Source organism: Oryctolagus cuniculus, chromosome 12, assembly GCF_964237555.1.
Source record: "Oryctolagus cuniculus chromosome 12, mOryCun1.1, whole genome shotgun sequence".
NCBI lineage: Eukaryota > Metazoa > Chordata > Mammalia > Lagomorpha > Leporidae > Oryctolagus > Oryctolagus cuniculus.
This window is the reverse complement of record NC_091443.1, coordinates 36,505,456-36,531,834: the sequence shown is the minus strand read 5'-3', so window position 1 is coordinate 36,531,834 and position 26,379 is coordinate 36,505,456. Positions and strand designations below refer to the sequence as shown.

Below are 26,379 nucleotides of genomic sequence, written 5' to 3'. Positions count from 1 at the left end.
CTAGACTAGGCGCATGCGCAGGGAGGGACCGGCTGGATTGAAAGCTATGGCGTGGGTACCTTCTTCCGAGTCGGCGGTGGAAGAGTTGATGCCCCGGCTGTTGCCGGTGGAGCCTTGCGACTTGACGGAGGGTTTCGATCCCTCGGTACCCCCAAGGACGCCGCAGGAGTACCTGAGGCGGGTCCAGTGAGTGCTTTGGCCCCGTACGGGTGGGCTCATCGTTCCCCCTGCCGCTGGGCAGGGCCCGTGGTGCCAAAAAGTCCCGTCCCTGTTGTCCCAGTTTATGCTCCGCATCTCTGGGTTACATCCCAAGTGGCGAGTTTCCTTTTAACTTGATAACGGATACCGAGATGTGTGTTCTTGGATTTCTTTGCTTTCAATCCAGATAATGTCAGACATCCCGTGTTTAGTACCCCAGTTGGAATTCTGGATTTTTAATTTCCTAATGAACTGTGGAAGTGGATCGCTTGTTTTACTGCACGCGAACAAAGCGCGATAGTAATTAAATTTCTTGCATTTATTGCTTATTTGTAGGATCGAAGCAGCTCAATGTCCAGATGTTGTGGTAGCTCAGATTGACCCAAAGAAGTTGAAAAGGAAGCAGAGTGTGAATGTTTCTGTGAGTTTTATAATCTTATGGGGATTTCCCTGACACACACATTCTTATAATATCCGAGAGTGTCGACTGTGGTGTACGTGATAGCTGACTGCTTCCTCTGGAGTTAAGCATTGGCTTGCACGCTTTGCCTCTGCCGCCTCGCAAGAACCTTTTCGTGACCTGGAGTTTATATGAAGACTTGCTCATCTTACTTTAGGGACGTGACCCAATACCTAAGGAGCCTTTAAATAGGCTACTTGCACTTTTATTTTTAAGGAACCTTTTTCCAGTTACGTTTTCATAATTACTTCTCTGGTGTTTATTTAGTGTAGTTTGCATGTTCTGAATTTGGCTGGTTTTTGTTTTTCTAAGAATAGAAAGCTGATCTCTTAGGCTTTTCTAGTTATGTGCATTTCTACTTATGGACACTTTTATTTATTTATTCAGCAAGTAGGAAAAGTAAAGTTAGTTGTTTTTGTTGTGACTAGGTTGTGCCAGGCTCTGGGAATACAATACAGGAAGGGATAAAAGATGCCTACCCTGATAGAGCTTACATTCTTCTGAAGAAGTTGGAGTAAACAAACAAAAATTAAAATTATGTATTGTGAATATTGCAGTGAAGAAAATAAACATCTATGATAATAAAAGAGAGAGCCCAGGTGGGCATTGTGGTGCAGCAGGTTGAGCTACGGCTTGGGACACCCATATAATAGTGCTGGTTACTCTGCTTTTGATCCAGCTTCCCAATAATACACTTGGGAAGCAGCAGATCATGGCCCAAGTATTTGAGTTCCTGCCACCCACATGGGAGACCTGCATGGAGTTCCTAACTTTGACCCAGCCCCAGCTGTTGCCATCTTTTGAGAAATAAACCAGGAGCCAGTGCTGTGGAGCAAAGGGTTAGGCTACTGTCTGCAGTGCTGGCATCCTATATGGGCACCAGTTTGGGTCCCAGTTGCCCCACTGATGGTGCACCTGGGAGAACAGTAAAGGATGGCCCAGGCGCTGGGTCCCCTGTCTCCCATGTGGGAGCCTTGGAAGAAGCTCCTGTCTCTGGGCTTTGGCCAGCCGAGCCCTGGCTGTTGGGGCCATTTGGGGAGTGAACCAGCAGATGGAGGATCTCTCTATCTTCTCTGTCTCTGTTTATCCCTCTTTTTCTGTCACTCTGATTTTCAAGTAAATAAATAAACCTTGGGGAGGAGAGAAGGGAGAATTACTTTAGTTGGAATAGTCATGGAAAGTCTATCTAATTTAGATATATCTAAATTATATTTAACCGAAGACCAAATAAAGAATGGCATTTTAAATTTTTATACTGGTATATCCTTTTCTTTCTACATTCTAAGCAATTTCTTTATCTGATATTTAAAATTATGAACATTTTAAATATTAATTTGTTATTACTATTGTTAGAGAGGGAGGGAGTACTTCCATCTACTGGTTCACTCTCCAAGTGCCCAGGATTGGGCTGAAATGAAGTTGGGAGTACAATGCTGGTCTCCCACCTTGGAGGCCAGAATCCAATTATTTGAGCTATCCCCACTGTCTCCCAAGGTCTGCATTAGCAGGAAGCTTGAGTTTGGAGCCAGAGCAGGGAGTGAATCCCTGGCACACCAGTGTAAGACACAGGCATCTTAGCTGTGAGGCCTACCCACTCCTCATCAGACACTAATGGGTTCATATAATTCCTTTTCATAAGTTTTTTAGTTTGTGGAACATGTAGTATGTATCTTACTTTAAAAAAGTGACCCTAATGAGTTTTATTTCAGAACAGTCCTATGTGATCAATTATGGACTATATACTCTTTTGGTAAACAAAAGTAGACTTCTTTTAAAGTCATGTCTTCAAATTATTTGAGTTCATTTTGTCCATACCAAAACTCTTTATTCTGAATATTTTTGTTTCAGTTTTATTATTATAGAAATGTAGGCCTAGATTATATCTCCAGAGATCATGTCATTTAATTTCCTAGAAACTCCCAACTATAAACCATTCCAGATTTCTCTTATTAAATAAAATATAGTGATCTTTTTTCTTACATTTTAAACCAAGACATAAATAGTGCAGTGAAAGGCCTACTTTTGTGTAACTGCAAAATGTACTTTTTGTCTTAGATCTTAGTTATTCTTCATCTTAGTTTTACATGTACCTTACAAAGGCATGGATTCTAGTTATAACACTAACATTGAACCTAACGCCTGTGAACTGATCTCTAGCTTTCAGGATGCCAGCCTGCCCCTGAGGGTTATTCCCCAACACTTCAGTGGCAACAGCAACAAGTATCACAGTTTTCAACTGTTCGACGGGTAAGTATCACATTTCATCAGATTGATTTCTCTGACTGTAGTTGGAAAAATAAGATTTATGATTCTGAAATATGCAGAATATTTGTGAATCCATTACCAATTTATAATCACTATGTAGCATACAGTTTGAAACCTGTTTTCCAAATTTTAGGAAGATTAGAATCTTATGCAGAAATTGATTGCTCTTCAGGTTACTGTTCTCAGAAGATCACTGTCTTAACTTTTCTTCCTTTAGAGTGTAAACAAACATAGAAGTCACTGGAAGTCACAACAGTTGGATAGTAATGTGACCATGGTATGTAATCTCAACTTAATTTGTAAACTGCTTGAAATAGTCTGTATTTACCTCCAGTCTTTAAAGATCTGTTTTCCTGGTCCATATTATTTTCAATCTCTTCCATATACCATTAATGGTATTAGTTCTGTTATGCGAGTAGTCAGTCATGTTAAGGTGTTAACTTTCATGATAATTTTAATGCACAGTGTCTTGAGGGATTGGGATGGGTAACTGGTTGGCCTCTGCAAGTCCTTATGGTTTCTTTGGGATGTTTACTTTTTATAAAATAAGTACGTTCCATGATTTACAAAAAGATTGAATAAAGGCTAATTGGAGGATGGGTATTGGGACTAATGGTATGCCTGTCTCCTGTATCAGAGCGCCTGGGTTTGAGTCATGGCTGTGCTCCCAGTTCCAGCTTCCTGCTAATGCACACCCTGTGAGGCAGGGGTTGATGGCTCAAGTGGAAGGCTCCTTGCTAACCACATGGGAGACCTGGATTGAGTTCCTTGCTTCGGGCTTCAGCCTGGCCTATCTTTGACTGTTGGGGACATTTGGGGAATGAAACAACTGATAAGAACTCTCTTTCTGTCTTTCTCTCTTTTTCTTTGTTTTTGTCTGTGCATGTATGTCTGTCTTCCTTTCAAATAAATAATAAAAACAAATAATTTTTTAAATATTTATTTATTTATTTGAAAATCAGAGTTACACAGAGAGAGAAGGAGAGACAGAGAGGGATGTCTTTCTTCTGATGGTTCACTCCCCAATTGGCTGCAGTGCCTGAAGCTGCGCCAATCTGAAGCCAGGAGCCAGGAGCTTCTTCTGGGTTTCCCACATGGGTGCAGGGGTCCAAGGACTTAGGCCATCTTCTGCTGTTCTCCCAGGCCATAGCAGAGAGCTGGATTGGAAGTGGAGCAGCCAGGTCTCGAACTGGTGCCTATATGGGATGCCAGCACTGCAGGTGGCAGCTTAACCCGCTATGCCACAGCGCCCCTACAAACAAATTTTAACAATACTTTTTAAAGACTTGTTGGATTTTCCTGATGAATTAATGGTGTCATACAGTAAACCCATATATTTGTAGGGTATCATATCTATTTCACAATAAAGTGACATAGTAATGAAACCAATCAGCCATATAAGAAAGTTGTCTTTCCTGTGTTTTATCAGCTTAGAGATAATTTTAAGTTCTTCAGGAGTCCTGAATAAAAAGAAATTGGGAGAGCACCAGGATCCTGTATCAGAGTACTACTTCAAGTCCCAGCTGCTCCATTTCCAATCCAACGTCCTGCTAAATGCTCCTGAGAAGGCAGCAAGTGATGGCTTAAGTACTTGAGCACCTGCCACCCACATGACATCACATGATTGATTCAATCAGCTGTTGAATCAGAACAGTCCATCACTACAGTAGAGTATTATAAAGTAAACGTGTTTAAAAAATGAAAATTTTAGAAGTACATTGCTGATGGCAACTATGTAAATATATGTAAACATTTATTTATTGATTTATCCAGTCATCTATCAAGTATTACTGTGTATTTTTAAAAAGCTTTTTCATTTGAAAGGCAGAGTGACAGGCTCAGTGGGAGGTTGAGAACAAGGAAAGAGATCTTCCATCTGCTGGTTGACTCCTCACGTGGCCACAGCGGCCAGGGCTGGGCCAGGCCAAAACCAGGAGCCACAAACTCCCTCCAGGTCTCCCTATATGGGTGGCAGAGGCCCAGGTACTTGGACCATCGTCCACTGCCTTCCCAGGCCTACTAGCAAGAAGCTGGATCGGAAGCAAAGTAGCTCAGACATGAAGGGGCACTCCAATATGAGAGGCGGGTATTGCAAATAGTAGTTACATTTGCTGTACTGCAGCAACTGCCCCACACTGATTGATTGATTTCTTTTTTTTTTTTTTTTTTTTTTTTTTTTTTTTTTTTTTTTGACAGGCAGAGTGGACAGTGAGAGAGAGACAGAGAGAAAGGTCTTCCTTTGCCGTTGGTTCACCCTCCAATGGCCGCCGCGGCCAGCGCGCTGCGGCCGGCGCACCGTGCTGATCCGATGGCAGGAGCCAGGTGCTTTTCCTGGTCTCCCATGGGGTGCAGGGCCCAAGCACTTGGGCCATCCTCCACTGTACTCCCTGGCCATAGCAGAGAGCTGGCCTGGAAGAGGGGCAACCAAGACAGAATCCGGCACCCCGACCAGGACTAGAACCCGGTGTGCTGGCGCCGCAAGGCGGAGGATTAGCCTAGTAAGCCGCGGCGCCGGCTCTTTTTTTTTTTTTTTTTTTTTTTTTTAAGATTTATTTATTTACTTGAAAGTCAGAGTTACACAGAGAGAAGGAAAGCCAGAGGTCTTCTATCCGCCGGTTGACCCCCTAATTGGCCGCAGTTGTCGGAGCTGCGCTGATCCGAAACCAGGATCCAGGAGTTTCTTCTGGGTCTCCCCCCTGGGTGCAGGTGTCCGAGCACTTGGGCCATAGCAGAGAGCTAGATCAGAAGTGGAGCAGCTGGGACTTGAACTGGTGCCCATATGGGATGCCAGCACTGCAAATGGGAACTTTAGATGCTACGCCACAGTGCCAGTGCTTGCCCCACTCCACAGTGATTTCTATCTTTATTATCCTCTTTTGAACATACCCCAGTGTGCATTAAAATGTGATGTAAGGTAAACATATCCCACATAGATTGTATCCACCCAAGCACTGTAATTTCTATGACTGTCATAAGAAACTAGATGGCTTAAACAGAAATGTACTGATTTTCACGATCTTGAAGGCTAAAAATTCAAGAACAAAATGTAAATGTCAATAGTCAGTTTTTTCTAAGGCTTCTCTCCCTGACAGATGCCCTCTTTCTCTTTGTTTTGTCTTCACGTGCATTTTCTCTGTGCATGTAAATCCCAGGTTTCTTTGTGTATCCAAATTTCCTCATAAAAAGAAACCACTGAGGGCTGGGTTTTTGGCACAGCAGTTTAAGTCACCATTTGGAATGCCTCCATCCCTGGTTCAAATCCTACCTCTGCTTCCAATCGTACCTTCCTGCTACTATGCACTCTGGGAGGCTGCAAGTGATGCTCCAGTATTTGGGTCCCTGCTACCCACACTGGAGACCCAGATTGTGTTCCTGGCTCCCAGCTTTTGCAGGCTTTTGGAGAGTGAACCAATGATGGAATATTCCCTACCCACTCTGGCTTGCTCTTACAGGAGTAAATTTTTAAAAATTTAAAGAAAAAATTTTAAAGAAAAGTTATAAGACACCCTGGGATTAGATCAGAGACTACCCTAATTACATAACTTTAATCACTTCTTCCTAACTTCAAATATAGTCACCTTCTGAGATATTAGAAGTTAGGGCCTCATGGGCCAGCGCCGCGGCTCACTAGGCTAATCCTCCACCTAGCGGCGCCGGCACACCGGGTTCTAGTCCCGGTCGGGGCGCCGGATTCTGTCCCGGTTGCCCCTCTTCCAGGCCAGCTCTCTGCTGTGGCCAGGGAGTGCAGTGGAGGATGGCCCAAGTGCTTGGGCCCTGCACCCCATGGGAGACCAGGAAAAGCACCTGACTCCTGGCTCCTGCCATCGGATCAGCATGGTGCGCCGGCCACAGCGTGCCGGCCGCAGCGGCCATTGGAGGGTGAACCAACGGCAAAGGAAGACCTTTCTCTCTGTCTCTCTCTCTCACTGTCCACTCTGCCTGTCAAAAAAAAAAAAAAAAAAAAGAAGTTAGGGCCTCAATATATGAATTTTGGGGCACACATTTCTGCCCATAACTGACCCCATATATTTGTGTTGAGCTGGTAAGAATAGGGCGATTCTTTTTTTAACGTTCACTATAAAGAATAAGTACAGGAAAATTAATTCCTTTTTTTTTCCTCTTAGCCAAAGTCTGAAGATGAAGAAGGCTGGAAAAAATTTTGTCTGGGTGAAAGGTTATGTGCTGAAGGGGCTGTTGGACCACCTACAAATGAAAGCCCTGGAATTGATTATGTGCAAGTAGGTAATAATGCAGATAAACAAAGCATAGCATTTTAATTTTGGTGCCTTACTTAGTGTAAATACAACCTGGGCCAAATCAAGTCTGTAGCCTGTTTGTCTATACCCCATGAACTAAGAACGATTTTTGTGTTTTTAAAGCATTGTAAAAAAAGTAACATACAAAATGTGAGAAATAATATGTAGCCTGCAAAGCCTAAAATATTTACTGACTAGCTGTTTACATGAAATATTGCCAATCTTTCATTTATTTTATTGAGTATAATCTACAGAGTGGCAGACTAGTTCCTGAAACAATTCACTGTGGCATATTGTATGTCGACTTCATATCTCATGTCTCAGTGGTAGAAGAATTTTGAGTTAGATAGGAATTAATTTGTGGAAATGATTAGGCACAGGTCAAACACTGAGTTAAGAGTACTTAAGAAAACATTACATAATCAGAGAGATGGCTTTAAAATCTTCAGTAAGTTACCTATTCTGGAGAGGAAATGTTAAGAAAGTATTTATTAGGGGGCCAGTGTTGTGGTATAGCAAATAAAGCTACCACCTGCAACGCAGCATCCTGGTTCATGTTTGCTCACTTCCGATCCAGCTCCCTGCTAATGACCTGGGAAAATCACCAGAACATGGCCCTAGTGCTAGGCCCCTGTACCCAAGTGGGAGACCCAAAAGAAGCTTCTGGCTCCTGGGTTTGGCCAGGCCCAGCTCTGGCTATTGTCATCTTTTGGGGAGTGAACCAGCAGATGGAAGATAACTCTCTGTGTGTGTCTCTTCCTCTCTCTCTGTAATCATGCCTTTCAAATAAATAATTTTTTAAATATTTATTTTATTAATTTGAAAGACAGAGTTACAGATAGAGGCAGAGACAGAGAGAGAGAGAGGTCTTCCATCCGCTGGTTCACTCCCCAGATGGCCACAACAGCCGGAGCTGGGCTGATCTGAAGCCAGGAGCCAGGAGCTTCTTCTGGGTCTCCCACGTGGGTGCAGGGGCCCAAGAACTTGGGCCATCTTCTGCTGCTTTCCCAGGCCATAGCAGAGAGCTGGATTGGAAGAGGAGCAGCTGGGACTAGAACCAGCGCCCATATGGGATGTCAGTGCTTCAGGTCAGGGCTTTAACCCACTGCACCTCAGCACCAGCCCCTAAATAAATAAAGCTTAAAATAAATAAATAAATAAATAAATAGGCAGCTCCTGGCTCCTGGCTGTTGCAGCTTTCTGGGGAGTGAACCAATAGATAGACTATCTCTCTGTCTCTCCTCTCTCTGTAATTCTGCCTTTCAAATAATTTTTTTTTTAAAAGAATCCATTTAAGTTTGACATGGCTTCAGTCGTAAATTACGTGGCCCACTCCTTGTCCTTCAGGATTCACCTGATCTCAAGTAGGTAGATGTTTCTTTTTTTTGTTTAAGATTTTATTTATTTATTTATTTATTTGAGAAGTAGAGTTATAGACAGTGAGAGGGAAAAACAGAGAGAAAGGTCTTCCATCCATTGGTTATTAATTTGAAAGACAGAGTTACAGATAGAGGCAGAGAGAGAGAGAGGTCTTCCGTTCGTTGGTTCACTCCCCAAATGGCCGCAATGGCTGGAGCTGCGCCAATCCAAAGCCAGGAGCCAGGTGCTTCTTCCCAGTCTCCCATATGAGTGCAGGGGCCCAAGGACTTGGGCCATCTTCCACTGCTTTCCCAGGCCACAGCAGAGAGCTGGACTGGAAGAGGAGCAGCCAGGACTAGAACCAGTGCCCATATGGGATGCTGGTGCCGCAGGCAGAAGATTAACCTACTGCGCCATGGCACTGGCCCCAGTAGATGTTTCTATAAAACCCACTGCAGGGAGCCACTGTTGTAGTACATCTGGTTGCTGCTGCTGGGGAAGCTGGCATCCCATATCAGAGTGCCAATTCCAGCCCCTAATGCTCCTCTTTGGATCCACTTCCCTATTGGAGTGCCAGGGAAGAAAGAAAAGGATAACCCAAGTACTTAGGTCTTTGCCACCCACGTGGACGACCGAGATGGAGTTCCAGGCTCCTGGCTTCTACCTGGACCAACCCAGCCATTGTGGACATTTGAGGAGTGAACCAATGGATGGAAGATGTGACTCTGTTTTTCACCCTCTCTCTTTCACTCTGCCTTTCAAATACATAAATTTTTTAAAATATAAACAGCTCCAAAAATCATTTAAAAGGCCAAGAGTCACCTCACATACAGACATATCAAACAAAAACAAGAAGCAAAAGATCATACATCCCACAGAAAGGAAATACAATTTGTTTCTGTATGACTGGATGCCCAGCTTCCATTTTAATAGAAATATAACTTGGCTGGCGCTGTGGCGCAGGGGGATAAAGCCCTGCCATAAGGGTGTCAGTTCTAGTCCCAGCTGCTCTTCTTCCAATCCAGCTCTCTGCTGTGGCCTGGGAAAGTAGGAGAAAATGACGCAAGTCCTTGGGCCCCTGCACCCACATGGGAGACCCGGAAGAAGCTCCTGGGGACGGCGCCGTGGCTCAATAGGCTAATCCTCCGCCTTGTGGCGCCGGCACACCGGGTTCTAGTCCCGGTCGGGGCGCCAGATTCTGTCCTGGTTGCCCCTCTTCCAGGCTAGCTCTCTGCTATGGCCCGGGAGTGCAGTGGAGGATGGCCCATGTGCTTGGGCCCTGCACCCCATGGGAGACCAGGATAAGTACCTGGCTCCTGCCATCGGATCAGCGCGGTGCGCCGGCCACAGCGCGCCACCCACAGCGGCCATTGGAGTGTGAACCAACAGCAAAGGAAGACCTTTCTCTCTGTCTCTCTCACTGTCCAATCTGCCTGTCAAAAAAAAAAAAAAAAAAAGAAGAAGCTCCTGACTTCTGGCTTTGGAATGGCGCAGCTCCAGCCATTGGAGCCATCTGGGGAGTGAACCAGCGGGTGGAAGGCCTCTCTCTCTGTCTCTACCGCTCTCTGTAACTCTGTCTTTCAAATAAATAAAATAAATCTTAAAAAATAAAAAACAGAAATAGAACTATAATGAGCTACTTTTCAGATAATATATTGGCAAAAATCAATATACCATATATAGGCTGGAAAAATAGGCATTCTTACACTTAATAGAGGAATCTATATAGTCTCAGTCCTTCAGCAAAGTTAATTTGATGCTTTCTTACACGAGAAAGTTATTCTTTGGATAATTTTTTTTTTTTAAGATTTATTGATTTACTTGAAAGGCAGAGTTAGAGAGCTTCCAGCTGCTGATTCATCCCCCCAAATGGCCACAAGGGCCAGGTTGAAGCCTGGATCCTGGAACTTCATCCACATCTCCCATGTAGGTGGCGGGGGCCCAAGTACTTGGGCCCATCTTCTACTGCTTTCCCAGGCACATGAGCAGGTAGCTGGATCAGAAGTAGAGCAGCCAGGACTCACAAGGGAGGCTGGCATTGTAGGCAGTGGCTTAACCTGCTGTGCCACAATACTGGCCCTTTGGATAATATTTTTCTTAAGATTATGTATTTATTTATGGGGCCAGTGCTCTGGCATAGCTGCTAAAGCTGCCACCTACAGTGCCAGCATGCCATACAAGCACTGGTTTGAGTCCGGCTGCTCTACTTTCAATCCAGCTCTCTTCTATTGCCTGGGAAAGCAGATGATGGTTCAATTTCTTGGGCCCCTGCACCCATGTGGGAGACCGGGAAGAAGCTCCTGGCTCCTGGCTTCGGATTGACACAGCTCCGGCCGTTGCAGCCATCTGGGGAGTGAACCAGCGGATGGAAGACTTCTCTCTCTCTCTGTCTCTGCCTCTCTGTAACTCTGCCTTTCAAATAAATAAATCTTAAAGTAAAAAAATTATTTATTTATTTATTTTGAAAGAGTTAGAGAGAGGGAGAGAGAGAGAGAGGAGAAAGAGCTTCCATTCTGCTGGATCACTCCCCAGATGGCTGCAATGACCAGCGCCAGGCCAGGCTGAAGCCAGGAGCCAGAAGCTTCATCCAGGTCTCCCATGAGGGTGGTAGGGGCCCAATTCCCCAGGCCAACATCTTCTGCCTTCCCAGGTGCATTAGCAAGAACTGGATGGGAAGTGCAGCAGCCAGGACTCAAACTGGCATTCTAATGTGGAATGCAGGCATGTAACTGGTAGCTTAGCAATGTACCACGATACTGGTCCCACAGTATTTAATAAGTTAATTTTTTCAAATAGTATCTTGTTTTAAACTTTATAGTTCAACATTTTAGTTATTAAAACCATACCTGGCGCCGGTGCTGTGGTGCAGCTGGTTAATGTCCTGGCCTGAAGCACCTGAAGCACCGTGGGTGCTGGTTCAAGACCTGTCTGCTCCACTTCTGATGCAGCTCTCTGCTATGGCCTGGGAAAGCAGGAGAAGATGGCCCAAATCCAAATCCTTGGGCCCCTGCACCCATGTGGGAGACCTGGAAGAAGCTCCTAGCTCCTGGCTTCAGATTGGCACAGCTCCAACTGTGCAGCCAGTAGGGGAGTGAACCAGAAAATGGAAGGTCTGTGTGTGTGTGTGTGTGTGTGTGTGTGTAACTCGTTCAAATAAATAACTAAATCTTTAAAAAAAAAACCATACTTTACAATTTATGTATTCAAATTTGAAGACATTATTTCTGTGGTATCATCAGTGTGATAGTCCCTGGGGTGTCTCTTTACAGTGAGCAGGGAAGGAATTTTCTCTTATCTGTTCTTTGTTTCCAAACAACTGTTGTAAATAGTCTTAAAAAAAATAAGTTTTTTTAGCCGGCGCCGTGGCTCAATAGGCTAATCCTCCACCTTGCGGCGCCGGCACACCGGGTTCTAGTCCCGGTCGGGGCGCCGGATTCTGTCCCGGTTGCCCCTCTTCCAGGCCAGCTCTCTGCTATGGCCAGGGAGTGCAGTGGAGGATGGCCCAGGTGCTTGGGCCCTGCACCCCATGGGAGACCAGGAAAAGCACCTGGATCCTGGCTCCTGCCATCGGATCAGCGCGGTGCGCCGGCTGCAGCGGCGGCCATTGGAGGGTGAACCAACGGCAAAGGAAGACCTTTCTCTCTCTGTCTCTCTCTCTCACTGTCCACTCTGCCTGTCAAAAATAAAAAAAAAAATAAAAAATAAATAAGTGTTTTTTAAAAATGAAGCCCTCCCTACAGTGCCATTTAGTAAATTTCAGTCTCATCTTCTCTTTCAGATTGGTTTTCCTCCCTTGCTCAGTATTGTTAGCAGAATGAATCAGGTAAAATCTATCTAATGCTATGGATATGTGCACTTTTTGCATTCTGTTGTTTGCAATGTGAGAAAGTATTTGAATACATTTACTGAACATTTAAAATGTGTAAGACCTTGTCCTAAGCTCTACAATAGTTCTTGTTTAATTCTCACTACAACCCTTTGTCAGGAGTTCGTAATATCTTTTTTTTATAAGTGAGAAATAAAATTTGAGCTTAAGTGATTGCAAGTGGTTTTTTTTTTTTTTTTTTTAATTTTTTTTTTTAATTTTTTTTATTTTTGACAGGCAGAGTGGACAGTGAGAGAGAGAGACAGAGAGAGAAAGGTCTTCCTTTGCCATTGTTTCACCCTCCAATGGCCGCTGCTGCAGCCGGCGCACCGCGCTGATCCGATGGCAGGAGCCAGGATCCAGGTGCTTTTCCTGGTCTCCCATGGGGTGCAGGGCCCAAGCACCTGGGCCATCCTCCACTGCACTCCCTGGCCATAGCAGAGAGCTGGCCTGGAAGAGGGGCAACCGGGACAGAATCCGGCGCCCCGACCGGGACTAGAACCCGGTGTGCCGGCGCCGCAAGGTGGAGGATTAGCCTATTGAGCCACGGCGCCGGCCCGCAAGTGGTTTTTGAACAAATAAATGGCAGCACTGGGATTCAGTGTCCTGGTAGATCTAACTCCAAAGCCCATGCTGTTAGTCACAGTGCTAAAGTATTGTGTACCTTTCAGTTCTAAATCTTAGATTCTGGGACTTGACTTAAATAGTAAGGTTAGATTACTGTTTGTATCTAGATGTCCTCCACATTTCTTTAAGATTGAAATACAGAATTTCTTGCATCAGAAGAGGAGAAATAAGTTTATTCAGTCATTTAGGAATGGCGTTTGTAGCTACTTAAAAAGCAAATAAATTGTTTAACTGTTTACAGAGCGTTGTGTACCTTTGGAAAATGTCTTTTTTTTTTTTTTTTTTTGAGGCTTATACTCTGTTGAAAATCATACAGTAGGCTGCCAGTTTCACGTACTTGATCATTTGTATGAAGATACTGCAGCTGTCATTGTAAATTCTATCAGTGTAGGTTTTTTGGTAAGCCATATTTGAATAAGCCACAGGATGTTTTTTCAAGAGTTTGATAAATTCTACCTGTATAGCTGTAAAACAGGTCTTTCTAGATTTGTTTCTTCAGATTTGTACTTTGTTTTGAATTGAGAAATGGACTAAAGGTAAAGACTCTTTTTTTGAAGAGTTTGTCAAGTTTTTCAAATAGTTTTAAATTATATTAGTAGTTACAAACTAAATCCTAGTATTTTAATCAAGGCATTCATTGATATTTGAAAGTATAGGAATATTTGTCTTAGAAGCCTATTCCCACCCCAAATCCCCTTAAGCTGGATGGTAAAAATAGCATTTTAAGTGTTAAAGCATTCATATAAATAGGAGTAAGTGTCTGGATTACATTTCTGTAATAATAGAATTAAAAAGGAGTCAATGCTCCAACATGGGCATCAGTTCATAAAGCAGACTGATAGAATGACAATTGCTTTAAGTAGCACTCTGACCTCAGAATCAGCCCTTAAAGCATTCTGGTCTACCTGAAAAGCCCATGGAGATCATTTCAGGCATGGAAAGCCAAGACACTATGGCAAAAAATGTCCTACATGAAGGACTTCTGTGGGTGAAACTCCAGTAGAAGTGGTGGTCATCAAAGAAGGATGTACTTTTTTCTGCAGGGAGGAGAGAACTTCCACTTTGCTTATGGCCTTGTCTAAATTTTAACAAATTCTGACTTAATTAACTTTAAAGAAGCACCAAGAACGATACATCTTTTGTGAGCAATTAGACATACCTATAACTTATAAGACCTTGATTTATACAGTAAAAGAAAATAAGTCCATACAGTTCTGACGGAGTTTGTGAATTCAGAAGGCTTACATACCTTAGACAGCACTTGTCAAGAGCCTCAGGTGGTCACTGACATCATACATAAGAGTGTTAATTGTTAAATTAACAACAGGAGTCATTGTGCACTAACTTCCCATGCAAGACCTCTGTCCTCCAAAGAGTTGTGTTATCATAGTTAACAGTGAAACTTGTTCTCAAAGATTTATTTTGTTTTAGTGTATTAAGTGAATGATATTTTTAAGTCTCATAAGTTTTACATCTGCCTAAGTGTCCAACTCCTTTGCTTGTTTTCTTAGGTGCTTCCTTAACTAATGATAAAATTTGTTCTCAAGGACTTATTTTCTTTTATTAAGTGGAGGTCTTATGTCTCATAAGTTATAGTTATGTCTAATTGCTCCCAAAAGATGTATCATTCTTGAATGCTTCTTTAAACTTAATTTTCTCAAAAAAAAAAAAAAAGGTAAAATTAACTTCGAGATATAATGACCTTGAACAGCCCTTGTCTCAAGTGTTGAGAAACAGTTTTGTGTGTGTGTGTGCAAATTGTTGAACTCTTTACTTAGTATAGAGTTGATCTTCTGTGTATAAAGTTGATTGAAAATGCATCTTAGGGCCGGTGCTGTAGCTCAGTAGGCTAATCCTCCGCCTTGTGGCACTGGCACACCGGGTTCTAGTCCCGGTCGGGGCGCCGGATTCTGTCCCGGTTGCCCCTCTTCCAGGCCAGCTCTCTGTTGTGGCCCGGGAGTGCAGTGGAGGATGGCCCAAGTGCTTGGGCCCTGCACCCCATGGGAGACCAGGAGAAGCACCTGGCTCCTGGCTTCGGATCAGCACGGTGCGCCAGCTGCAGCGCGCTGGCCGTGGCGGCCATTGGAGGGTATGCATCTTAGTGGAGAATGGGACTGGGAATGGGAGAGGGAAGAAGAAGAGGGGTGGGAGTGTGGGTAGGAGGGAGGGCAGGTATGATGGGAAGAATTACTGTATTCCTAAATTTGTACTTAAGAAATTCTGAAGTTTGTATTCCTTAAATAAAAGGTTTCTTTGGTTTTTTTGGAAAAAAGAAAGCCTATTCCCAGAGGTGACTCTTATTAATGAGTCAGTTTTCTTTGGAAATCTAAAGAATGAGACAATCTTAAATGTTGCTTTCTAACTAAATTTAGTGAAACTCCTATTGAATTTGTCAGTATTTATTACTAATATTATAACTGTTCTGTGCCACTATCCCCCCCCCCCCTTCTTTTTAGGCAACAGTAACTAGTGTCTTGGAATATCTGAGTAATTGGTTTGGAGAAAGAGACTTTACTCCAGAATTGGTAGTGTTATCTTTTTATTTTCATAATTCAGTTTTATTTTCATAGGATACATGAGGTGTGACTGTATGGTATTTGTGTGTGTGTGTGTGTATACTCAAATGTGTTACTAGCCTTGTGCCACACCATGATGTTTTTGGGCAAGGAGGGCTTCATCTACAGTAGTGGTCCTCTAAGATTATATAGCCTGGTCTTAGTTTGTGTAAGTACTTGCTATGTGTATGCATAATGACATGATAGCCTGATAATGTATTTCTCAGAATGTGGCCCTGTCCTTAAGTGATACATGACAGTATACGTGTAATCTGAACTATGCTTGTTTGTGGTGCAATAAGGAACCTACACCAGGGTGTAAATCAACATACTGCTTCCTTCGTTGACAAAGTCTTCCTTTGGCAGGGAGGGGGAAGAGGACAAATGTCAACCAAAGAGTTAATTTATATCCTGGTACAAACTACTTATCTCAGTGCTGAGCAGTAACAGTGTGCTCACAGGCTGGCAACAAGTCTGCAAACCCCACTTCCAGTGGCACTGGTTAAAGTTTAGAATGCATTTTCTAAAATGACCTTGAAATCAGTCCACAAAAGGATCAGAAGTAACAACAACAGCAAGTACTACATGCTAGACATTATTCTAAGAACCTTACATATAATAATTCATTGGGCCCTCAACAATTTATTAACTGTTATTATCCACAATACTCAATTAACATAATACAGCTTGTAATTGGCAGAATTCAGACTCAAGTCAGGGCAGTCTGGCTCTATTTCTACACTGTTAGAACTATGCTACACTGTGTTTACTTTATTGCTTTATATTCACAACTCATTTTTTTTTGGCCTTAAAAGTTGGGTTAATTTGATGAATATTTTTAAATGAATTACCTGTTTGTTCTTTCTAATTTTAATAAATTTTATCATCTTTGAAAGATTTAGTTTTTAGAAACCAGCAGTGTTTCACAGCTAAAGATATTTGTGAAAGAGTGTATCTGAGGGTCTAAATGTAACACAGTAATGAGTTGTATGAATTTATTCATGGAAGATAACCAGGCACAGCTTAGAATATTTAAACTTGTGATTTAATAGTTTTTTTTTTAATCCTATTTAGGGAAGATGGCTTTATGCTTTATTGGCTTGTCTTGAAAAACCTTTATTACCTGAGGCTCACTCATTGATTCGGCAGCTTGCAAGAAGGTGCTCTGAAGTGAGGCTCTTAGTGGTAAGTTTCACCTCACTTTTCCAAATTGAAAGCATCCAGCAGTTTTTATAGTGGTGAAAAATTCCAATAGAAGGGAGACCTTTGGCATATTTTGTTAGTTGCAATTAGAATTGGCCACATAACAAGAAAGTGGAAAATACTAGCAACTTAAATAAAATGGCATTGTTGTCCTCAGATAAAGGAAGTAGGCAGACAAGATGTAATATAGCAGTAACCCAGGCCTTTGGGTTCTGCCACATGTGGCTTCCTCAGGTTCATCTCAGGATTCCAGATGCCTGCTGGAGTTTTGGCCATTATTTTTTTTTAAAGATTTATTTATTTATTTGAAAGTCAGAGTTACACAGAGAGAGGAGAGGCAGAGAGAGAGCGAAGTCTTCCGTCCGATGGTTCACTCCCCAGATGGCTGCTCCAGCTGGAGCTGCGCTGATCCGAAGCCAGGAGCTTCTTCCAGGTCTCCCACGTGGGTGCAGGGGCCCAAGGACTTGGGCCATCTTCTACTGCTTTCCCAGGCCATAGCAGAGAGCTGGATTGGAAGAGGAGCAGCTGGGACTAGAACCAGCGCCCATATGGGATGCCAGCACTTCAGGCCAGGATGTTAACCCGCTACGCCACAGCACTGGCCCCAGCCATTAGTTTTCATTACAGGCAGCTTTTCTGGAAAGAATAAAGGGAAGAAGGCCAATCCCCCTTTAAATAGCCTTCCCAGAGGTTCTGTAAGCACATCTAACTGTGTAGTTCATTGGCTGGAATTTAGTCATATAGCCATAAGGGACTGTGGAAAGTGTTTGCTTTTGGCTTAAGTGGCAGTATGCCTGGCTAAAAATGCCTGCACTGTTACTATATTAATTAATCTGATGCCAGATTAAGCCCAGTTTTGATCTTTCTCTTTATCACTCTTTCCTTGTTCCCAAAAACACATACTTGGTCTCTGTTGAACACTCCAGAATATTTTCATTGAATTTCCACAGTGTGACCCAAACCAACTACTGTTTGGCATGTACTTGAAGCAAAATGTGCTGGCCATTCACTAAATATATCCCAAGCTTTGTTGCTAAACCTTCCTCCCTCACAAAAATGACTTTCTATTCTCTTCCAGTCTGCATCTAAGTACCACTTATTTTTCATAACCTGGCTTATATTCCACCACTTGCTATGATGTGTTCCCTGATCCAGACAATTAAGAATCGCTCTATTTTCTCTTTTAAAAAATAATAGCATGCATACACAGATCTATTGATTCACTCTCCAAATTCTGCAACAGCCAGAGCTGGGCAGGGCTGGGCTGCACTGAAGAGAAGAGCTGGGGAGTCATTTGAGGTCTCCTACCTAAACCCAATTACTTGAGCCATCAGCACCACCTCCCAGGGTCTATATTGGCTGAAGCTGGAGTCAGGAACCAAAGACAGGAATCACTCATAATGGGATGTGGGTGTCTTCACCTCAAGGCTAAACACTACTCCTGTCCTCTGTTTTTCTGACATACTTTGAATCATTTTTAGGGCTGTTAATACATTTTTCCACTTACTAAATTTAATGTGGCTATTTCATCTTCTGTGCTGTTAACAGATAATGGGTTTTATTCAGCTTTGTTCCATACAAAAAAAATTTTTTTTTTGACAGGCAGAGTTAGACAGTGAGAGAGAGAAACAAGAGAGAAAGGTCTTCCTTTTTCCGTTGGTTCACCTCCCAAGTGGCTGCTACGGCTAGTGCTTTGCAGCCAGCGTGCTGCACCGATCCAAAGCCAGGAGCCAGATGCTTCCTCCTGGTCTCCCATGCGGGTGCAGGGCCCAAGGACCTGGGCCATCCTCCACTGCACTCCCAGGCCACAGCAGAGAGCTGGCCTGGAAGAGGAGCAACCGGGACAGAATTGTTAGTTTTCCTTGAAAAACTTTTAAAAAGATTTATTTATTTATTTGAAAGGTACAGTTACAGAGAGAGAGAAAGGAGAGACAGAAAGATCTTGCATCCCCTGGTTCACTCACAAAATGGCTGCCGCATCCAGGGCTGTATCTGGACACCAGGAACCAGGAGCTTCTTCTGGGTCTCCCACAGAGGTGCAGGAACCCAAGCCATGTGGGCCATCTTGTACTGCTTTCCCAGGCCATAGCAGAGAGCTGAATCGGAAGTGGAGCAACCAGGACTCAAACTAGCTCCCATATGGGATGCCAGCACCACAGGCAGCAGCTTTACCTGCTATGCCACAGCACCAGCCCTGCTCCACTTCTGATCCAGCACCCTGCTAATGTACCTGGGAAAGCAGCAGAGGATGGCCAACTGCTTGGATCTGTGTACCTACATAGGAGTAAGAGTTTAGGTCCTGGCTCCTAGCTTCAGTCTGGCCCAGTCCTGGCCATTGTGGCCATTTGGGGAGTGAACCAGTGGATAGAAGGTCTCTCTCTCTCTCTCTTTCTCTCCCTGTCTCTGAAATTCTGCCTTTCAAATAAATAAAATGAATTTTGAAAACAAAAAAGACTACCTTCCATGTGTCTCATACCTGGCATTTAAAATTTTTATTTATTTGTTTATTTTTTTAAATATGGAATGCTTCATGAATTTGTGTGTCATCCTTATGCAGGGGTCATGCTAAGCTTCTCTGTATTGTTCCAATTTTAGTATATGTGCTGCCAAAGCAAGCACAGGCCTGTCATTTTAACAAATATTTTAAAGTGAGCTTTCTATAATGTACAGTTCAAAGTTTCCTCTATCATAATTCAGAAATTTGATCTGGAATATTTTTTAGTATGTCTTTAACTAGAAGCCAAGATTTTATTCCTTCTCAGTTATAAATTCCTTAAAATATTTTTTTAGGGGCCAGTGCTGTAGCGTAGTGGGTAAAGTTGCCGCCTGCAGCGCCAGCATCTCATATGGGCGCTGTGTCATATCCTAGCTGGTCCACTTCCAATCCAGCTCTCTGCTATGGCCTGGGAAAGCAGTACAAGATAGCCCAAGACCTTGGGCCCCTGCACTCACATGGGAGACCTGGAGAAGCATCTGGTCCTGGCTTCGGATCAGCACAGCTCTGGCCATTGCAGCCAATTGGAGAGTGAACCAGCAGATGGAAGACCTCTGTGTCTCTCTGCCTCTCCTTCTCTCTCTGTGTAACTCCGACTTTCAAGTAAATAAATAAATCTTAAAAAAAAAAAAAAAAAAAAAAGATCTTCCATCTGCTGATTCACTCCTCAAGTGGCCGCACAAGTCTGGGCCAGGCCAAAGCCAGGATCCAAGAACTCCATCTGGGTCTCCCACATGGGAGGCACCTTGACCATCATCCACTAGATCAGGAGTAGAACAGCCAGAACTCAAACTGCTATTCTGGTAATGGAATGCTGGGGTCACAAGCAACAGTTTAACATGCTAGGCCATAATATAGGCCCATCCTTAAAATACATTTATGTTTTTCATTACTGCCCAGTCAGGACATGCCTTTTTTTTATTGCTCCTATAATTGAGGCCAAGGGAAAAAATCTCTCTTGTATTACTGTCTTCAGAACCTCCAATTCTTAGTTGTTTATCTGTTCAAAATCTTTGTAAAAGGTGATCTTAGGGCTGGCACTGTGGTTTAGTAGGGTAGGCCTCCACCTGCAGCACCAGCATCCCATGCCGGCGCCAGTTTGAGTCCCAGGCGCTCTACTTCCAATCCAGCTCTCTGCTTGTGGCCTGGCAAAGAGGTGGATGATGGCCCAAGCACTTGGGCCCGGAACCCATGTTGGTGGCCAGGAGGAAGCTCCTAGCTCCTGGCTTCGGATCAGCCCAGCTCCATGTCTGTAACTCTGCCTCTCAAATAAAATAAATAAATCTTTAAAAACAAAAAAAAAGGTATCTCAACCGTTTCTCAAGTAGTCATTAATTCTACAGTTTATTTCTTTGACAGTTCCATTTTCATGTTATAGTTATTATCAGCTTATAAAATTTTCATATTTTACATCTTAAAGTTTATTTCAAAATATCGGAAAGAATAGTCTATACTTAATTTTTTCTTTTTCTCTTTTTTGAAATTTTTTTTAGGACAACAAAGATGATGAGAGAGTTCCTGCTTTGAATTTATTAATCTGCTTGGTTAGCAGGTATACTTAAGTAATCCTGGATTTCTTGTTTGGTTGTTTATTTTTTTTTTTTTTTTTTTTTATCTTTTATTTAATGAATATAAATTTCCAAAGTACGACTCATGGGTTACAATGGCTTCCCCCCCGATACCGTCCCTCCCACCAACAACCCTCCCCTTTCCCACTCCCTCTCCCCTTCCATTCACATCAAGATTCATTTTCGATTATCTTAATATACAGAAGATCAGCTTAGTATACCTTAAGTAAGGATTTCAACAGTTTGCTCCCACACAGAAACATAAAGTGAAAAATAATAGATGATTTTTTTTAAATGATGATGAAATCAGATCAGACCTATTGTCATGTTTAATCCCAGTGAGAGTCAAGTTGGGAATTGAAAATTTCTTTCTTTTTTTTTCTTTTTTTTTTTTTTTTTTTTTACAGAAGATCAGTTTAGTGTACATTAAGTAAAGATTTCAGTCGTTTGCACCCCCATAGAAACACAAAGTGAAATATACTGTTTGAGTACTCGTTATAGCATTAAGCCTCAGTGTACAGCACGTTAAGGACCGAGATCCTACATGAGGAGTAAGTGCACAGTGACTCCTGTTGTTGACTTTACCAATTGACACTCCTGTTTATGGCATCAGTAATCTCCCTATGCACCAGTTATGAGTTTCCAAGGCTATGGAAGCCCCTTGAGTTCTCCGACTCTTATCTTGTTTAGATACGGTCATAGTCAAAGTGGAGGTTCTCTCCTCCCTTCAGAGAAAGGCACCTCCCTCTTTGAAGACCTGTTCTTTCCACTGGGATCTCACTCACAGAGATCTTTTTGCCAGAGTGTCTTGGCTTTCCATGCCTGAAATACTCTCATGGGCTTTTCAGCCAGATCCGAATGCCTTTAGGGCTGATTCTGAGGCCAGAGTGCTATTTAGGACATCCGCCATTCTATGAGTCTGCTGAGTATCTCACTTCCCATGTTGGATCACTCTCCCCTTTATTTATTCTATCGGTTGGTGTTAGCAGATACTAGACTTGTTTATGTGCTCCCTTTGACTCTTAGTCCTTTCTGGTTGTTTATTTATCACTGAGTATAGAACATGTTTAATTTTTTGATTTGTATTTTTTAATTGCTTAAATCATTTGTTCATTTTCAGTTGGGGTATATTTTTATTTAGTACATGTTTGATTCTATTTCTTACGTAAGAATTCTCCCTGGGACTTATTTAAAAACTTTTTCATACTCTAAATAAAACATATATATTTCTTTTAGGTATCTTCCTGGATGTATCTTTGTTCCACTTATCAGTGAATCTATTGCAATGCCAGTAGCTTTCGATTCTTTTTTCTAAGTTATGTATTTGAGCGAGAGCAGCACCCATCCTCTGGTTCACTCCTCAAATGCCTTCAAATGCTTGTGGCTGGAAACAAAGCGGGGGAACCAGAAACTCAATCCAGGTCCTATTGGCAGGGACCCACTTACTAAAGAAAGCTGTCAGTACTGCCTGCCAGGTTCCTACTTAGCAGGAAGCTGGGAATTTAACCCAGTACTCCAATCTGGGATGCCAATGTCTTAATTTCTAGGCTAACTGCCTGTCCCTGTCAGTACCATTTTAAAACTTTATAATAGGTTTTAAACATCAGGAAAGTGAGTAATCCTGTGCCCATTCCTCCCTCTCCTAAACAAGATTCTTTTTTAATATACATATTCAGTATCTGGTTTCCTGATCTACAGTAATTTTGCTGCTAATGATAATTCTTTCTGCCAAGCATTTCTCTTAGTGCTATGTAGTAGGAATTCATTTAATCCTCGTAAGATAGTTATTTTATCAGTTTACTGATGAGAAAACCATGGCAGAAAGAGGTTAAATGACTTCCTACCGTTGCAAAGCTAGTAGATGATAATGCTAGGGCCCAAACCCAAGCAGCTTTACTCCAAAGCTAAGCTAAACTATACTCATCACCATTTAAACTAATACCTGCTTTAATCTATTTGTGCCCTAGGCACTCTGATCCTTACAACATATCAAGATTTTTTTTCCCTTTTGCAGGTTCAGGAATGTTAAGTAATTGATAGTTCAGTAAACCAGTTATTAATAAAACCAGAGACTTAAACATGGTTTCTGATTGCTTATCCATTGAGATTGTACAACGTGATACAGTTATGAAAGAGGAAATACTCAAGTGTATTGATCATATTTTTCCTCAGAAAGTTAGATAAAAATGAAAAAAGTTCAAGACAACAAAAAGTTTGAAAATATAAATTATAAATAAAAAGATTATGACAAATTTGAAAAAAAAGAGTAGCTCTTTATTCATTTTGTGGTCGTGGCTTCCAGACAAGTATTTGCTCTTATTACAAATCTTGATTTGTTTGTTTTGGTAGCTTCAAGACAGTAACTCCTTTGTAGAAGTAATATACTCAAGTGAATGGAATCCCACTTGACTGGGACCAAATACACATTTAACCACTTTAATAATTTTACCAATGATAAGCATCTTTTTTAAGCTTCTTCTGGAGATGTTCAAACAAACACAAACATAGAATAAGCCCCAGAACCATCCATCACCCAGCCTCAACAAGTATTAACTGTTCACTAGTATGTTTCATTTCTCCCCATTTTTTTTGTTAATGTTTTTTAACTAAATCACAGACATATTATTTCTTCTGATCAAAACTTTTCAAACACGTGATTGTAATACTGGTAGCAAAGCTTATAAATTTTTTAAATACCCCAGTAACACCTACCAGTCTATGTTTCAGATACTGTAGTTGTCCCAAAAATGTCACTTTACATTTGAATTGTTGAAGTCAGAAAACAAATAAGATCCATTCATTGTATTTGTATATTTCTCAAGTCTCCCCAACAGCCCCTTGGAATGGTTGCATGTGCTCTCTCTCTCTCTCGCTCTCACTCACTCTCTCTCTCTCTCTGCCATTTATTTGTTTAATAAATTGGGCCACTTGACATAAAATTTCCCATATTCTGGAATGACTGTATCTTAATGGTAGTATTTAATATGTTCATCTAACCCCGTATTTTCTGTAAGCCAGTACATAGTCTAGAAGCCTGATTATATTGTTAGAATTTTTTTCTATTAAAAAAATAACTTCCCGGCCAGCGCTGCAGCTCACTAGGCTAATCCTCCGCCTGCAGCACCGGCACTCTGGGTTCTAGTCCCATTTGGGGTGCCGGTTCTGTCCTGGTTGCTCCTCTTCTAGTCCAGCTCTCTGCTGTGGCCCAGGAAGGCAGTGGGGGATGGCCCAAGTGCTTGGGCCCTGCACCCGCATGGGAGACCAAGAGAAAGCTCCTGGCTCCTGGCTGCAGATCAGTGCAGCACACCAGCCATAGCGGCCATTTGGGGGGTGAACCAACGGAAAAAGAAGACCGTTTTCTCTGTCTCTCTCACTGTCTTAACTCTGCCTGTCCAAAAAAATAATAATAACTTACCATTAATAGTTTGGTTGCCCTGATATAATTTGTAAAAAAACAACCAACCAACCTGGGGGAGGCATTTGCCCTAGCAGTTAAGACACTGGTTAAAGGGTATGCATGTAGCCACCAATTAAGTCACCTGTATCTCAGGTACTTCTACCCAGGTTCGATACCTGGCTCTGGTTCCTGACTCTGGCTTCCTGACAACACAGAACCTGGGAGGCAGTGGTGATGCCTCAGTTAAGTTTCTGGCATTCACATAGGAGATCTGGATTGAGATTTCAGTTCCCAGATTTAACCCAGCCCAATTCCAAGCATTGTAAGCATTTGGAGAATGAGCCAGTGGAGTGGAGCGCTCTCTTACTCTCTCTGCCTCTGAAATTAATTTTAAAAAGTAATAAAAATTAAAAAATCATGGTACATGCTAGATTATTTCCCTTTATTACTAATTTTGGAATAAAAACAGGTGACTTAGCAATTTCCTAAGACAACCAATAAGGTTGTTTCTATTTTTTAATTATCTAATTTAATAATTGTAACATTGGTGTATTTCAATCCATTGGTGTCGTTATTCTTTTTAATGTGCAAATTGTTCCTTCCTTGACCAGTGGGACCACTTTAAGTCTGTCCCTATATCCTTTTGACACAACTCTTCGTGGTCTCTTAAACCTTTATTACTTTCTGGTATGCCAACATGATTCAAATTTATCTTGGACATTTCTGGCTTCAGAAATGGAATCAGTCTTTCTCCCCTGGCATGCTGGTTCCTTATTAAAAGTTGGAAATGGTATTTAGACACCACAGTTTGAACACGAGGGAAGCTAGAAGTCATCGCTCTTAGGCCTGTTCAGTCCACAGGGCTAGGGAGCTTTTTTTTTTTTTTTTTTTTTTTTTTTTTTGGACAGGCAGAGTGGACAGCGAGAGAAAGAGACAGAGAGAAAGGTCTTCCTTTGCCGTTGGTTCACCCTCCAATGCCCGCCGCGGCTGGCGCACTGCAGCGGGCGCACCGTGCTGATCTGATGGCAGGAGCCAGATACTTATCCTGGTCTCCCATGGGGTGCAGGGCCTAAGTACTTGGGCCATCCTCCACTGCCCTCCCGGGCCACAGCAGAGAGCTGGCCTGGAAGAGGGGCAACCGGGACAGAATCCGGCGCCCGGAACGGGACTAGAACCCGGTGTGCCGGCGCCGCAAGGCGGAGGATTAGCCTAGTGAGCCGCGGCACCGGCCAGGAGCATGTTTTTTTAGAAAGAAATAAATTTTGAGTTTAAATTAATATTTCAATTCTAATTTAAGATTATGTGACAATTTCTTTAAAGTTATTCAGTGCTTTCCCTGACCCCCAATAAATGCCTAAACCTCAGATGGTACTAAATTCTACAAATATGTTTGCATCCCTACACACAGATGGTAGCATGCTAAATAATTGTTCTATACCCTCTTTTCACTTAGTAAATCTAGAAATCACATTGTAGCAATGTAAATTTTTGTTCATTCTTCATAGTCTTCCATTTGTAGATAAACTATAATTTAGTTAACCAGTCTGCTTATTGATGGACTTTTCAGTTGTTTGTCGTCTTTTGCTACCACAAGTAGTGCTATAATTAATATTTTTATGCATAAATTCTTTTTTCATCCAGGTATTTTGACCAACATGACTTAGCTGATGAACCATCTTGATGTAGGTGATCTCAGGGACTGAAGACATTTCTGATGCAGGCAGCCTAAAACTGAGGCGGTACAATGCCAGTTCAAGCACAGATCGTTTCACATCTTCAACACTGTGTGAAGGGTTTGCATCTTAACCTGTACAACTAAAGTTGACACTCAGAATATAGATTGTATTAATTTGAATGCCTGAAATATCTGGAAAATCCCACTTGGTTTTTGATTAACAGTTTGAATAATTTTCTGCAATCACGTGTGTTTATAACAAATTGAATGCCATTCATTAGTAAAACAGCCTGCATAAAAAAATGTATGCTGAGATTTTTACAGAGGTCATTGGTGCTGTTTCATTGTTTGTTTACATAATTCATGAAATATCTTGCTGAAAATATATTTTGGTTACTAAAATTGTTTGATTCTTGAGCAAAATAAAAGGCAATGAATGTACTTGGTATAATCTAAA

At 42.2% G+C, this 26,379-nt stretch overlaps 1 protein-coding gene and 1 non-coding gene across 4 annotated transcripts; one reads left to right on the top strand and one right to left on the bottom strand.

The window, feature by feature from the left end:
* Positions 1 to 26,379, top strand: GEMIN2 (gem nuclear organelle associated protein 2). Of its 3 annotated transcripts, XM_070053731.1 has the most exons (10): positions 2 to 186; positions 535 to 619; positions 2,816 to 2,905; positions 3,141 to 3,200; positions 7,048 to 7,161; positions 12,317 to 12,361; positions 15,487 to 15,555; positions 16,660 to 16,770; positions 20,776 to 20,834; positions 25,889 to 26,379. In XM_070053731.1, exons 1-10 carry the CDS (start codon positions 14 to 16, stop codon positions 25,926 to 25,928), a joined length of 846 nt encoding a protein of 281 aa, XP_069909832.1. In that variant the 5' UTR covers positions 2 to 13; the 3' UTR covers positions 25,929 to 26,379. The 3 variants fall into 3 exon arrangements, with proteins under 3 accessions (XP_002718197.1, XP_017203760.1, XP_069909832.1); XM_002718151.5 differs by lacking the exon at positions 12,317 to 12,361 and having other exon boundaries at positions 1 to 186; XM_017348271.3 differs by lacking the exons at positions 12,317 to 12,361; positions 15,487 to 15,555 and having other exon boundaries at positions 1 to 186.
* LOC127483873 (U6 spliceosomal RNA) lies at positions 19,301 to 19,407 on the bottom strand. The gene has a single exon (XR_007910667.1). It is a non-coding gene; the product is annotated as a U6 spliceosomal RNA (small nuclear RNA).

Coding starts and splice junctions, on each gene's coding strand:
- GEMIN2 (XM_070053731.1), top strand. CDS start 14: ATGCGCAGGGAGGGACCGGCTGGATTGAAAGCTATGGCGTGGGTACCT. Junction 620..2,815: donor AGCAGAGTGTGAATGTTTCT/GTGAGTTTTATA, acceptor ACTGATCTCTAG/CTTTCAGGATGCCAGCCTGC. Junction 15,556..16,659: donor GAGACTTTACTCCAGAATTG/GTAGTGTTATCT, acceptor AATCCTATTTAG/GGAAGATGGCTTTATGCTTT.